The following is a 13,084-nucleotide window of genomic DNA, read 5'->3' as shown; positions in this document are numbered from 1 at the left end:
AAATGTGCAGGGCAGTGAACAGAGGTGAGGTGCTAGAATGCCACCTAGCTAGATCACACAGGGACATTTGTGGGGCAGGAGCTTCTGGTGGTTTAAATTTGCTCCTGAGAGCAACTGTGACAGAGATTGACCCTATGGGGGAATAGGGCTCCTAGAGACGCCTCTTGGAAAACAGCCCCCTTTGGTGCCTTGCGATCAGGGCCCCGATGCCTTATTAGCTGGAGATTTCGAGTTCCTTAGGGAGCTGGCGCAGTGTTCCCACACGGCTCCCGGCATTTCTGAACTACAGTTCAACCTGGAGGGCTCCTGGCAACCCGCTGGCCCGGGGGACGCCCCCGTCCGGCCCGGTGTGCGGCCGCCCCGGAAGTGACGCGCTGCGCTGCTGACCTTGCGGAAGTGGAGATGGCGGAGCTGTACGTGAAGCCGGGTGAGCGCGGCCGGCGGGCTAGGGGCGCTGGGTTTCCCCCTGCCCAGGCCTGGGGCAGCTACTGCACGGGGGGCGGGCCCTCCATCTCCCCCGGGCTCGCGTCATACGTCCCCTCATCTCCGCAGGCAACAAGGAGCGCGGCTGGAACGACCCGCCGCAGTTCTCCTACGGGCTGCAGACCCTGGCTGGTGGTCTCAAGCGCACGCCGCTCACCAAGAGGGTCGCCGCCTCCCAGGATGGCTCCCCCAGAGGTGCGTGGGGGCCCTTTGCGCGCAGACCAGCCGAGAATGGGCGGAACCAGGGATAAGCTTGGCCCGAGGGCCCATTTTGCTCTTCTGAGGTCTCCCTGAGAGCTTGAGCTCGGTGATGAGGCACAGGGCAGGCCCTTTTCCGAGTCCGTTCTTTACTGCCTAGGTCAATAAATAGTAAGTTTCAAAAAAGAAAAAAAATCTCTTTGCTTTCACCCTAGGGGGATCTCATCCGGACCTACAGCTTTTAATATAGTTTTTATGGTTTTCAAATTTCCAACCTGTAGCTCTTCATGGAATACCATAGTGGTATAACCATTTGTCTCGTTCTGCATCGTCACTTGGTTATATAAGCATCCAGACTTAACGTGTTATTCATTCATTTAATCAGTGTTATCTACTGAGCATCTCTGTGCCAAGCACTGCCTGAGGGCGAACAAGACAAAGGTTTCAGTTTTCATGGAGGCTATGCTTTGGCTTTGGAGATAGACAGATTTCACACACTGGAAACAGCTAGTGCAAAGGCTTTGAGAACAAGTTTGGCAAATTCAGAGACTGAAGGAATACCTAGTGGGTAGAGCACAATGGGCTAGATAAATTAAAATCTGAGAAGTAATTAAAATCTGAGTAGACACCAGACAGTGGGTTTTGTAAACCAGAAAAAGGAGTTTGTATTTTAATCTGTGTAAAGCTGGAAGCCGTTGAGAAAAGTTTAAATCCGAGGAGGGCCGCCTTTACTTCTGAGCATTTCCCATGCCAACAGGTGGGGCTATGGCCCTGAGATGTAGCTCTTTCAGTACCCCTATGTTATTCACACTCATAGCACTGCAGAGGAAGGACACAAACCAGGGTTTCTTCAACCTTGGCACGAATGACATTTTGGGTCAGATAATTCTTTGTGGTGAGGGACCACCCTGTACTTTCTAGGATGTTTTGTAGCATCCCTGGTTTCTACCCATTAGATGCCAGTAGCACTCACCCTGTGGTGACAGCCAAAAATGCCTCCAGACACTTGCCCTGAGGACAAAATCTCCCCAGGTTAAGAAACACTGACTGATGTACATCTTAAAAAAAAAAAAAAAAAAAGAACGAAAGAAAGAAAAAAGAAAAAGACCACTGTGTCTGCTGTGTGGAAAACTGGTTTTAGGAAAGAAGTGGAAAGACAAGTGGCTATTATGGAAACATGGGCAAGATTTAATTTGGACAAAAGTGGGAGTATAGAGATGGTAGGAATTGGATGGATGTGGCATATGTTACTGAGGAAATCAGTAACATATAGTATATATGGATATAGGTGAGAGAAAGAGGAATCAATATAACTTAAGTTTTTTGCTTGAGGAGCTGGCTGGTATTGTTCATAAATATGGGAAGGTATAGGGTGGGGGGAATAGGGATTTTGGGGGAAGAGGGAAAGAAAGCTTTGTCTTAGTCATGTTAAATTTGGGCTGCTACTGTGAGGAGAGGTCTAGGCCAGAATTACAGAGATGAAACACAATCATATGGATGGTGTTTGATTTCATGGGCTTGAATAAGGTCACTTAAAAAGAATGTGTAGATAGAGGCCTAAAGAGGATCCAACACAGCCCCAAAGCTGTCTAGCACTTCAGGGTTGAGTAGAGAAGAAATTACTAAAGGGGCTTGAAAAATAGCCAGAGAAAAGAAGTAGGAAGACAACTGAAATTTAATCTGGGAGATGGAGTAAAATTTTGACTCAACCATGATGGATGACGATGAGAGGTCAGGTAGGATAGAGAAAAGGGACCACAGGATTTGTCAAACTAGATTGGACACTGGTGACCTGATAGAAGCAGTCTTTGGAATGATGAAAGTAGAAACCCAGCTGGAACAGGCTGAGGAGGGAATGTGGGAAAAAAAGCAGACAGAACAACTATAGACTAGAGCTCATTCAAGAAATTCTGCTGTGAGGCAGAGAGAAATGAGACTGTGTCCAAGGACAGAATGAGAGGTAAGGGAAGATTGTTGTTTCTAAGATGGCGAACACTAGAGCATGTCTGTATGCCAATGGGCTGATTCTGTAGTGGGAGAAGTGGTGGTGCAGGAGAACAGAATAACTGCAGGAGGGAAGCCTAGAGAAGGCACGATGCCGGCATCAATACAGCTGGAAAGATGGCCTCTGAGAGGAGCAGGAAACCTTCAAACGTTCATCTTTCAGAGGAGGAAGGAAAGTGGCCACAGGTACAGGTTAGTAGAACTGGTGGTGAGAAGATGAGAGAGTTGCTGTTTAACGATCTCTCTTTTCTCAGGGAAGTATGAGGCAGTGTTGGAAGTAGACTGCAGGGAAAGGAAAGGGGGAGAAGGTAGACAAATCGAGAGGGAAAATGTGAAAATGGTTGTGGTGAAGAATGGAAAAACAAGGCAAAGGATAGGAATTCCAGTGTTGGGTACCTTTTGAAACCTGTACCCATGGATTTCAAGTGTAACTCTCAAAAGCTCGGTTCTGTTTTTCCTTCCAGCAAGTGCAGGCAAGTTGGCTTTACCAGGAAAGTGGGACAATGGGAGGGGATAAGTGAGGGGAGAGTGTTTATAAGGGAGTGATTTTAATGTACCATGAAATCTAATTGATGGGGCTGGAAGGATAGGGGAGGTGGTCAGATTTTGGAGATGGCAGTGTTGTGAACAAGACAGAGAGGTGTGAGACGCTAAGGAAGGGGTGGGGAAAATCATCATTGGAGCTGAGGAGCTCAAGAAACCAAGAGGTCAAATATTAGATGAGTTAATCATCCACATAGATGTTGATGCCTAGAATTGATTTTTCTCTTCTAATTTTCTTTTTCCACAGTGCTTTCCACCACCCAATTACTAAAGGCAGAAACCAAGAGTCATCCTTGACGCCTCTCCCTCTCACTCCCAATCCATAAAGTCCTGTCGCTGCCTCCTAAATTAATCTAAAGCCACTTTATTTCCCCTCATCTGCTCTTTCCCTCTGGTCCATGGCAGCCTTCTCTTTACTGGTCTACTCCGTTAACCTCTCAACCATTGTACATGCCTCCATTCTTGACCTATTCTCATCCATCTTTCTTGGACCATACAGAGTGATTGTCTTAAGAAACAAGACTAGTCACATCACCCCCTGTGATTTATAAACCTGCAGTGGCTTCCCATTACCATTAGCCCTCAAGACCAAACTCCTCCAAAGCCCTGTAGGGTCTGGACCCTTGCTTGCTTTTCCAGAGATTGCACATACTACTTTCTTCAGTGTTACTAATTTCCAGCCATCCAGGGCTGGTTTGTGTAACTTGAACAAATCAGGACTTTTCCTACCTGTTAGACACTGCCCTTATCTCTGCCTGGTTCACTGTTCTTCGACTCTTCCTGGATGCATGTACCTCATCCATTAGTTCTTAACTTTGTGAGGACTTTGTTACACAGAAATCTAGCACCTGCACCTGTATTATGTACACTGCAACCCTGTAAAGTAAGTGCTACTACCAGGATATCCCCATTTTACAGAAGAGGAATACAAGCTTAGGGGTTAAAGGTAACTTGCTAAATGCCACATAGTGGATGAGCAAGGACAAACTTAGAAGGCACCTCACAAGGCCTTCCTTGAACACTCAGTCTAAGTAGTTCCCTCTAGTATTCTTCTTTTATTACATCATGTTTTCTTTGTAGCATGCAGATTGGGAATTTGTGTGTGTGTGTGCATGCGTGTGCTTTCCTTTCTCTAGAATTTCTGCTCTGAGGTTAGGAACCTAATCTGTCTGGTTTAGTACTCTGTCTCTCGTGCTTTGCACATTGCCTCATGGTAGACTTCATAAATACACATTTTTGAATGAATGAGTTGTCCCAGAGAGTAGCCTTCTAGAAGAGATGAAGTTATAGTTGAGCTTCTTACCTGTTTTAGCCATGTTTGCTTGATTCCACTTTCCCTTTTCAGTCCCCACCTCACAGACTTCTACGGGGCTCCCCCCAATGGGGCCTACACCTCCTGTGAGTAAGGCTCCCAGGCCCCCACCTGTGGGGAGTTGTCCTGCCTCCAGTGTGGAGCCAGCAAATTTCTCAGTCACCGAATCTGAAACTCTACTGGAAGACGTGCTCAAACCTTTGGAAGAGGCATTGGAGGATTGCCGCGGTCACACAAAGGTAATAAGCCTTGACACACTAGTGGGTGATAGAAGGACTGCCATCGACAGCCAGATGCAGTGTGGCTCCCAAGGGTAGACCCTCTAATCCTATCAGCATTGGCTTTTACCCAGTTCTGAGTTATGGACTCCCTTCAGAATCTGCTAAGGACTTACCAGAAAAATGAACACAGAATTTCAGGTGGGTTCACAGGATTTCCAAAGAACAGTTACGAGGCTGATAGGAACAAGAATTAAATTCATCTCCCATTAGTGATGATAACTTGATTTTCCTACCTCTAGGCCATTCAGAGACCCTGCTGATTCTGTGCTCAGGGAGGGAGAGGGAAACCCTCTTTTTGGATCTATGGTATTTTCTTTGTTCTCTGGAGGCAAGGGATCTGAGGAGTCTAAAAGGAAAGTAACATAGTAAGTTTTACCTCTTTGGTGCTTAGTTTTCTTATTTGTAAAGTTGTACTACAGAATCAGTTTCTGAGGATGTGAGAAACTCCGGAAATTTAAAAATTCTAGCCATACATGCATTTCTGTTCGGAGGAGATCCCTAAGTTTTATGAGAATCTCAATGGGGCTTCTAACCAGATTAAGTGTGAAGTTCCCCGGGGCCTGAGAAAGCAGGTGCTTCCTATCTGGTGTTGCCTTTCCCCTGCCCCTGTTGGGCTGGCAGCACTGACTTGGAGGGGGCTTCTGTCTCTCAGAAGCAGGTATGTGATGACATCAGCCGACGGCTGGCTCTACTGCAGGAACAATGGGCTGGAGGGAAGCTGTCAGTACCTGTGAAGAAGAGGATGGCTCTGCTGGTGCAAGGTACGGGTAGGTCACTTGGTATAGCCTAGAGAACCCCCAATTTGTTGTGGATGGCTGAGCTGGAATAGATGCTGAGGTTCTGACTAGTTGGGAGGAGAGGAGTGGGAGCTAGTTCTTTTGCTCCAAGCTGCTTGTTTAGCCCTTTTCTTTCCTCAGAGCTTTCAGGTCACCAGTGGGAAGCAGCAGATGACATCCACCGCTCACTCATGGTTGACCATGTGACTGAGGTCAGTCAGTGGATGGTGGGAGTTAAAAGATTAATTGCGGAAAAGAGGAATCTGTCTTCAGAAGAAGAGGCCAATGAAGAAAAATCTACAGACACAGCTGAGGAGAACCAGATGGTACCAGGTGTCTAAGAGGTTCCATAATCTTATGGGATCCCTAGACTCACATCATTTCCTATGCCTTGGCAGAGAGGCCTGCTCTCTCTTGGCTCCCTCTTAACCACTTGGGAGACTGCCCCCTTGGGATCCTTGGCCTGATGCACCTACTTCTGGGGGAAGAGGTGCCACCTGGGCCACAGGGAAGTCACTTGTTACCCATAACATACATTTCAATAAAAACATCTCCGTAGTGGGCCAGGGTAGGAGAGATGAGCCCTTTTTGTGCCAAACTGGTCCCCTATGGTGTCCTTGACTGCCCTGCTCCTTGTATACACTGTGGACCTCTGTTCTTCCTTCTTTCATCATGAATGGCCTTGCTAGGCATGATCACTTGCTGCCTGCCATTTCCCCCCAAAATAGACTGAAACACACATTCCTTGCTGGGCTGAGTATCCCTTTTTGGATGACTTCATTTCAGTATGAGAACAGAGGCTCCATAGCAGGGGAGATTTTTCCCTCAAGGAAAGGAGACTGCCTTATTTGTACTCTGTCACCCTTGAGATAGTGCTACAGAGATTGGAACGTAGCTGCATACAATGAAGGAGAAAAAGAGCAGATTGCTGAGATAGGGGATCATGGACTGTGACTTTTGGGGCCTCAATTTGGGCTTGAAAGTATCTTCTAACCCTCTGAGGACAATAGAGCCGTGTGAAGGGGCTACAGAGGTTCAAATCATGCTGGGAAGGGAAGATACAGGTTTTCAGTGTTGTAATAGGGGGCTGATCTTCAGAGGTGGGAGGCAGAAAAGGCATGGGGAGTGACTGGAGAAGGTGAAACCCTGGGGTAGTGCCTCTTTTTTCCCCGCTTTGGAATAGATAGGGAGAGACTGCTGGAGAGGCCCAATTACAGGAAGGCTGCTTCCTGGAAAGGCTGGAACAGCCCTTGGCTGGGGTCAGGCAATTGCTGTTGGGCGGCTCCTGTAGCCTGCCCCCATTGCCTGCCTCAGGCTCTGGAAGTGGGCCCAGTGACAGCTGGGAAGGGGCTGCTGATACTAACCAGGTCTGCTGGGGCGCTCAGCTGTGTGGCTGACATGGCAAGGTCAGTGATGAGGAGAACACTGGAGTCAAGGCATTTCTTTGAATGTTTACTAAGCAGTCAGACAGTGACATACTCCATCCCTCAGTCCCAGCCTCAGTCCCTGATGACGGAGGGCTGGGAGCTGGGAGGAGTACCTACAGACCAAAGGGAAAGCAGAGCTAAGGGCTTGGCAAGTTGCCCACTCCTATCCCTGGTCTAGCTGCTTCAGAATTAAGGGAGGCCTGAAACCAACAAGTCACTCCCTTCCAAATTAGATGAGGCCAACTGGCGTTTGGAATACCCCAGGAAGAGGTGATGGCAGCAGCGTCATGAGGGATTCCTCTAACTCCACACGGGATCGTCTGCACTGGATCAGATGTCCATTTCAAATTGTGCATCATCTGGAGAAAGAGAAGGCAGTTGGAATGGTTCCTGGGCTACAAGCTCAGCATCAGTGCAGAAGCCCCTCTCAGCATTAACCTCCCACTCTACTTCACAGGGGCATCTGGACTCCAGGCATTTCTTAATTTTAGGCCCTGCTTTCCTTACCGGGTATCTCTTCCTCTGTCTCCTTCTGCTCCTTCAGCTCCTCCAGCTTGGAGGGTGGGGCTGTTGGAGGAGTTGTGACCCCGGGAATCTGAGGGAGGCAGCAGGGGGGTGTCCGGGCAATGGGTGAGTTCTTGCACTCCAGCAGGAACTTTCGGTCGTAGATGATCCTGGTGCCTGTTGAGGGGTAGGGACTAGATAAGAGGCCAGAGCTTGGGTATGGAGCTGTCTGGGGTGCCACACACAAGACTTTTAGGAAACTGGGAGTCATATTACCCCATGTACTAAAGGGATAGTACTCTGCAGCCCAGCCAGGGTCTTAGCTGACTAGCCTTCACAGCACTTTAAGACTTCCAGGTCTAACCAAGATGTGGTTAAGTGCCATAAGGCAAGTGGGATGCCCAGGGGCTTTTGGTTTAGGATAGGTTCAGGTCACAGTTCTAAGAGGAGCACAAAACCTGGGAGACTTCAGGTGGTTCAGGCTGTTCCTGTCTGGCTCTGCTGGCTCTGGAAATTCAGGGCTTCGGTGGGGGTGGGGGCCTTATCCCTTCACGCAGTTGGATCAGGAAGCCAAATAACAATATAAAAAGGCGTTTCACCCCTGCTACCACCTGGGTTCTGATAACGTGCAGGGAAAGGCTGTGTTCCTCTGGACAGCTGGTTTCCCCATGAGACACAGGGACATACTGTTCTTATCCTGACCCCTCCCAAGTCCTATCAGGCCCTGTCCCAGCCTAGAGGAACTTGGCCCCAATTCTGTCCTCAAAGGGCCTTACCCTGTTCTTGCCCCTCCCTCCCCTCAGCCTCCACGTGGCAGGAAACCCTGGGTCGGGAGCCCAGCAGCTCAAGATCCCAGGCAGCCAGCCCGAAGATCCTGGCCCCAACTGCCTGAGCCCAGTTGAGCCCGGCTGTAGCTGCTTTGCAAGACCTGGTGCTTCCTGCTGAGGCCACGCTCAGCTGGGGCTTCGGCTCCTACTCCCCGGCGGCAAAGTTGGGAGGGGCGGGTGAGCAAGGCACAGAGTCACCCGGAAGCTAGGCTCAAGGCCATGTTGCATCACTGTGAGGTTTCAGGGTACTGGGCTTCAGTTTCAAACCTCTCTCAGCCCCTGCGGAAGCTACAACGTGCAGAGGGGCCTGCGAATGGAGTCCAAGACCTGCACCTCCGGCCCTCCCTCGAGTCGCACGCACGCGCTGGCCTGCCCAAAGCCCCCGGACCCCCCAGCCCGGCCCGCTGACCTCCTGGGGTAGTGGCGTATAGCGTGCCCCCAGGCGTGGTGCTGTAGCAGTCGGGCAGCCGGTCCCTGCCCCCGGGAATCGGGCAGCTCGTGGATGTGGACATAGCGAACGGGACAAGCAGGAAGGCAATCGGATCGTGCAGAGGACGCGGAGCGCAGCTAAGTCTGAAGCGGACTCAGCGGACCACGTGCGGCCTCAGCAACAACACCAGGACGACGTCACGCCCGGGGCGGGCCACCAGCCGTCACTCAATCCGAGGGTCCCGCCCCACCCGGGAGAGCGCAAACCCGACGCGGAGAAAGCTGGAGAGCCTCAAACCCCAGGCACAAGCCTTCATTTCCTCCCAGCGCATCATTGGCGGGCCTGACGCTGCTGCAGCCACTCAGCTGTTTACTATTTACGGTTTGAGCTGGGCGCCGGGACCAGTAAGGTATGGCACACATTACTGCCATGTGTTAATTCATCCATTCCTCTCAACAGTTTTAGACAGTAAAGCACTATTATTAGCCACATTTTACAGGTGAGGAAACTAAAGCCCAGGGTGGTTAAGTCCCTGGTTCCGAGTCCTATCTTGTGGGAGGGGGAGCTGGGTTTCAGACCTGAGCGTATCTGATTCCAGAGCCTGTGTCCTTCACAGCTGGTCACTGCCTCCCATCAGTCAACTACGGTATATAGGGTCAAAAGTGGCCCCATGGTCTGGTGCACAGCAAGAAGGGAAAGGTCAGGGAGGGAGAGTGGGCTTTTTGGAAGAAGTGATACCTCGACTGATTAAAGGATGTGTAACTGTCAGAGGCCTGTCCTTTCATCTCGCTGCCACAGCTAACCTCAGGAAACTAAAAAAGGGCAGGGGGCTGGTGAGAAGAGCTTTGTCTTTAGCCCTCTAGAAAGGAAGATCAGAGAGGCTGGCCTTAGAAGATTTTTTGATGTAGGCACAGTGATATGAAAGGAGGCGGGAGAGAGGTGGTGGAAGAGTAAGTACTAAGCCTAGTACCTACATATACTAAAAATCTTGATTTGGGGCACCTCAGTTGGTTGAGCGTCTGACTTTCGCTCAGGTCATGATCTCATGGTTAGTGAGTTGCAGCCCCACATTGGGCTCTGTGCTAATAATGTGGAGCCTGCTTTGAATTCTGTCTGCCCCTCTCCTGCTAGCACACACACTCTCAAAATTAAATAAACACCACAGAAAAATCTTGATTTGATCCACTTCTCTTCTGACTTCCTCAAAATCAGCATTACCACCTACCCCATTAAGTATGGACCACAGGACTTCCTGCATATGTCAGTATTAATGTTACTTCAGTTCTGGCTTCATCTGATTTTCCCTTAGCTCTGATTTTTACACTCATTAAAAAAAAGTTGTATTTTAGGGTTGGCTGCTGGCTGGGTGGCACAGTCAGTTAAGCATCGGACTTCAGCTCAGGTCATGATCTCAAGGTTCCTGAGTTTGAGCCCCTCGTTGGGCTCTGTGCTAACAGCTTAGAGCCTGGAGCCTGCTTCAGGTTCTGTCTCCCTCTCTCTCTGCCTCTCCCCTGCTTGTGCTCTGTCTCTGTCTCTCTCAAATATAAATAAACATTAAACATTTTTTTAAGTTGTATTTTAATAACTCAGTGCTTCTCAAATTTTAATGTGCACCTAAGATTCTGGGTTTTTAATAAGATTCCAGGTGATGCGGTCCCTTAGGTCTGTAGGTCCTTAGAGTAACACTTCAGGTAGCAAGAATATGTATATTTTATTGTTTCCAAATTGTTTTCGAGTTTCTTACAAAGTGATGTATGCCTAAAAGAAGTGTCTTGACAGTGCCGGAGGGTAAGGCTTGGGAGCAGATTGTAGGAAGCCGTCTATCAAAACTCAGCTTCTAAGTTGAGTGAGGTAAGTCTGGTTGGGGGAGAGAGGGATGGGCTGGAGGACAGTGAGACTGAAGGTGAAGATTCTAGCCTAGTAAAATGGAGTGGGCAGAAGAGCAGTGGCTGTAAGGATGGAGAGAAATGGACAGGAGGGGGGAAGATAAGATGATTGATTAAGGATGGAGTGAGGGTGAGGGAGCTAAGCTAGGATAATTACCAATCTTCTGACTTGAGAGCCTTGGTAGTATAACAGGGAAAACATGAGATGCCTATCTTACATTGGGGAATGCATATTCTGTGTGGAATGCTGAGCTGGAACAGCACAGTAAGGAGCTAGATACATGGGTCTGAAGCTCAGGGGGAGAAATCTGGGCTAGTGATTCACATCTGGGTGGAGTGAAATCCAAGAGTGTGGGATAAGATCACCTGGACAGAAGATACAGCCTACAAAGAGGCCTGAGCGCATCAACAACATTTATTTAAGGGGTAGTAGAGGAAGGGGATTCACCAAAAGAGACTGAGAAAGACCAGTGCAAGGAGGAGACCTAGAAAAGAAGTGTAAAATGTTTTCAAGAAGGATCAGTGTGGAAGTGAGGTCACCCTTCTGTTAATTTCTACTACAAAGCAATAGCAACAGCTAATACTACTGTAATACTACTGCTAGGAGCTTAATTTTGAGGTGCTGTGTGCTTTAAGGGCTGGGGAACTAGAGACAGGTTGTTGGCTTGAGAGAGAAAGTCAGATATATCATGCATGCAGAGTCTCAACACTGACTTCCCATTAGAATATGGGAGTTTAAAACTAACAAGCAGGGGTGCCTGGGTGGCTCAGTCAGTTGGGCATCTGACTTCAGCTCAGGTCATGATCTCACAGTTTGTGGGTTTGAGCCCCGCGTCGGGCTCTGTGCTGACAGCTCAGAGCCTGGAGCCTGTTTCGGATTCTGTGTCTCCCTCTTTCTCTGCCCCTCCCCTGTTCATGCTCTGTCTCTGTCTCAAGAATAAATAAGCATTAAAAAAACAAAAAACAAAAAAAAACAACAAAAAACCCAAAACAAAACAAAAAAATAAAACTAACAAGCAAAAAAGCCCTGCGCCCAGGCTCCAAGATGTGATTAAGCCTATAAGGGAGTATCAGGTCCCTGCTACCAGACAAAGTACTTTGGACTTATACCAATACCATGAGGATAAAACAGGAGGTAAAACATAATCACAAAATAGGTTGGCAATCTGATGGTAAGACTCATGATCCTGTTTTCCAAATCTGGTCTTGGAGCCCAGCCTTCTGTTCTTTATTGGAAGTGGTCTTAATACATATAAGTCTGGGTACTTAAAACCATCTTTCTCTCATTTATTTGCTACAGGAGAAAGTAAAGGTGAAGAATCTGCCCGATGGCAAATGGTGACAAATGTTTAAGGATGAACAGAAAACAGTGTTATCAGAGCCCCTCACCCCAGGACAGGGTCCACTGGGAAGACGTCACAACCAGCAACACTTCTTGGTAGAAGAGATCTAGGACTGGTTAGAGAACAACATGTTCAGAAGCTGTTTTCCTACAGGCTTATTTGCCACTTCCTGGGTTTATAGTGTGGTCCAAAGGTCTTAAACAGTGGGACAGAACCAGGTTTACTAACTATTCCTTTTGGTTTGGCTTGAAACTATAATATGACTAGCCTTTCCCCTTCTAGAAGCTTTGAGGATGAGAGGAGGATTTGGCCAGAACCTACAAGAACAGATGAAAATTGTAGTTCTGAGTCCTGAGATTTCTTACCTCTGGTTGGGAGAGGCCACCATTGGCTGTCCAACTCTCTTCTTCGTTCTGGTTAGCTGAGGTGATAGGATTTCCCCTTTGAGAGCAGGGACTGAAGGAAGCAGACTGGCCTATAAAAGGGCAAGTCAGCACACTGTAGCCACAATAGGTTTAAAGGGTCTTAAAACATCAATGATTTTATTGGTGGTCGAATTTTATTACATTAAATACTACTTGCAATAAGTGGGTCCAGAAACCTTGATGATATAGTTTTATTCCTTGAAAGAGCTGTTATTCTCATTCTGATGGGGTTTGATCTATGCCTCAGCAGGACATTTCTTAATGATTTGAAGTCTCACTATGAATGTGCAAGGTTTTCTTCTGCCTCTGTTAAAATCTCAAAATCAGTACTGTTCCCCACAATAGCAGGCTTCTGATTCCATGTGAGAACCAGTGGTAGTGGCTCTCAAACCTCAGTAATGTAAACATTCTATTCGTTTCCAGTATTCCCATACCATATATCCATTTCACAAGAAAAAGAAGTGTTAGCACTGAGAGACACTTTTGAGTTCATTTATGTTCAATTTTATTTTTAGATGAGGAAAGTGAAGCCCAGAAATGAAAAAGGACTTGCCTAAGGTCATAGAGCTTCAAGCGGCAGAAATGAAAACAGAATTTAGGCCTCTCTTATTCCACTGCACCCATGCTGCCTCCCCCCAAATCCCT

The 13,084-nt window shown here is 48.1% G+C and overlaps 2 protein-coding genes across 2 annotated transcripts; one reads left to right on the top strand and one right to left on the bottom strand.

Annotated features, from left to right (window-relative positions):
• The first annotated feature begins 299 nt into the window (after positions 1-299).
• SRA1 (steroid receptor RNA activator 1) lies at positions 300-6,163 on the top strand. The gene is made up of 5 exons (XM_043577942.1): positions 300-427; positions 553-678; positions 4,574-4,779; positions 5,474-5,582; positions 5,739-6,163. The coding sequence occupies exons 1-5, from the start codon at positions 403-405 to the stop codon at positions 5,936-5,938; spliced, it is 666 nt and encodes a 221-aa protein (XP_043433877.1). The 5' UTR covers positions 300-402; the 3' UTR covers positions 5,939-6,163.
• An 865-nt stretch (positions 6,164-7,028) lies between these two features.
• On the bottom strand, positions 7,029-9,854 carry EIF4EBP3 (eukaryotic translation initiation factor 4E binding protein 3). The gene is made up of 3 exons (XM_043577808.1): positions 8,765-9,854; positions 7,532-7,705; positions 7,029-7,383 (listed from the first exon to the last, which is right to left on the bottom strand). The coding sequence occupies exons 1-3, from the start codon at positions 8,865-8,867 to the stop codon at positions 7,355-7,357; spliced, it is 306 nt and encodes a 101-aa protein (XP_043433743.1). The 5' UTR covers positions 8,868-9,854; the 3' UTR covers positions 7,029-7,354.
• Between the last annotated feature and the right edge of the window lie 3,230 nt (positions 9,855-13,084).

Source organism: Prionailurus bengalensis, chromosome A1, assembly GCF_016509475.1.
Source record: "Prionailurus bengalensis isolate Pbe53 chromosome A1, Fcat_Pben_1.1_paternal_pri, whole genome shotgun sequence".
Classification (NCBI taxonomy): Eukaryota; Metazoa; Chordata; class Mammalia; order Carnivora; family Felidae; genus Prionailurus; species Prionailurus bengalensis.
Note: the sequence above shows the minus strand (reverse complement) of the source record. Positions and strands in the feature narration are given on the sequence as shown.

Coding starts and splice junctions, on each gene's coding strand:
- EIF4EBP3 (XM_043577808.1), bottom strand. CDS start 8,867: ATGTCCACATCCACGAGCTGCCCGATTCCCGGGGGCAGGGACCGGCTG. Junction 7,706..8,764: donor ATACGCCACTACCCCAGGAG/GTCAGCGGGCCG, acceptor ACCCCTCAACAG/GCACCAGGATCATCTACGAC. Junction 7,384..7,531: donor GACAGAGGAAGAGATACCCG/GTAAGGAAAGCA, acceptor CTCTTTCTCCAG/ATGATGCACAATTTGAAATG.
- SRA1 (XM_043577942.1), top strand. CDS start 403: ATGGCGGAGCTGTACGTGAAGCCGG. Junction 4,780..5,473: donor ATTGCCGCGGTCACACAAAG/GTAATAAGCCTT, acceptor TCTGTCTCTCAG/AAGCAGGTATGTGATGACAT. Junction 5,583..5,738: donor GATGGCTCTGCTGGTGCAAG/GTACGGGTAGGT, acceptor TTCTTTCCTCAG/AGCTTTCAGGTCACCAGTGG.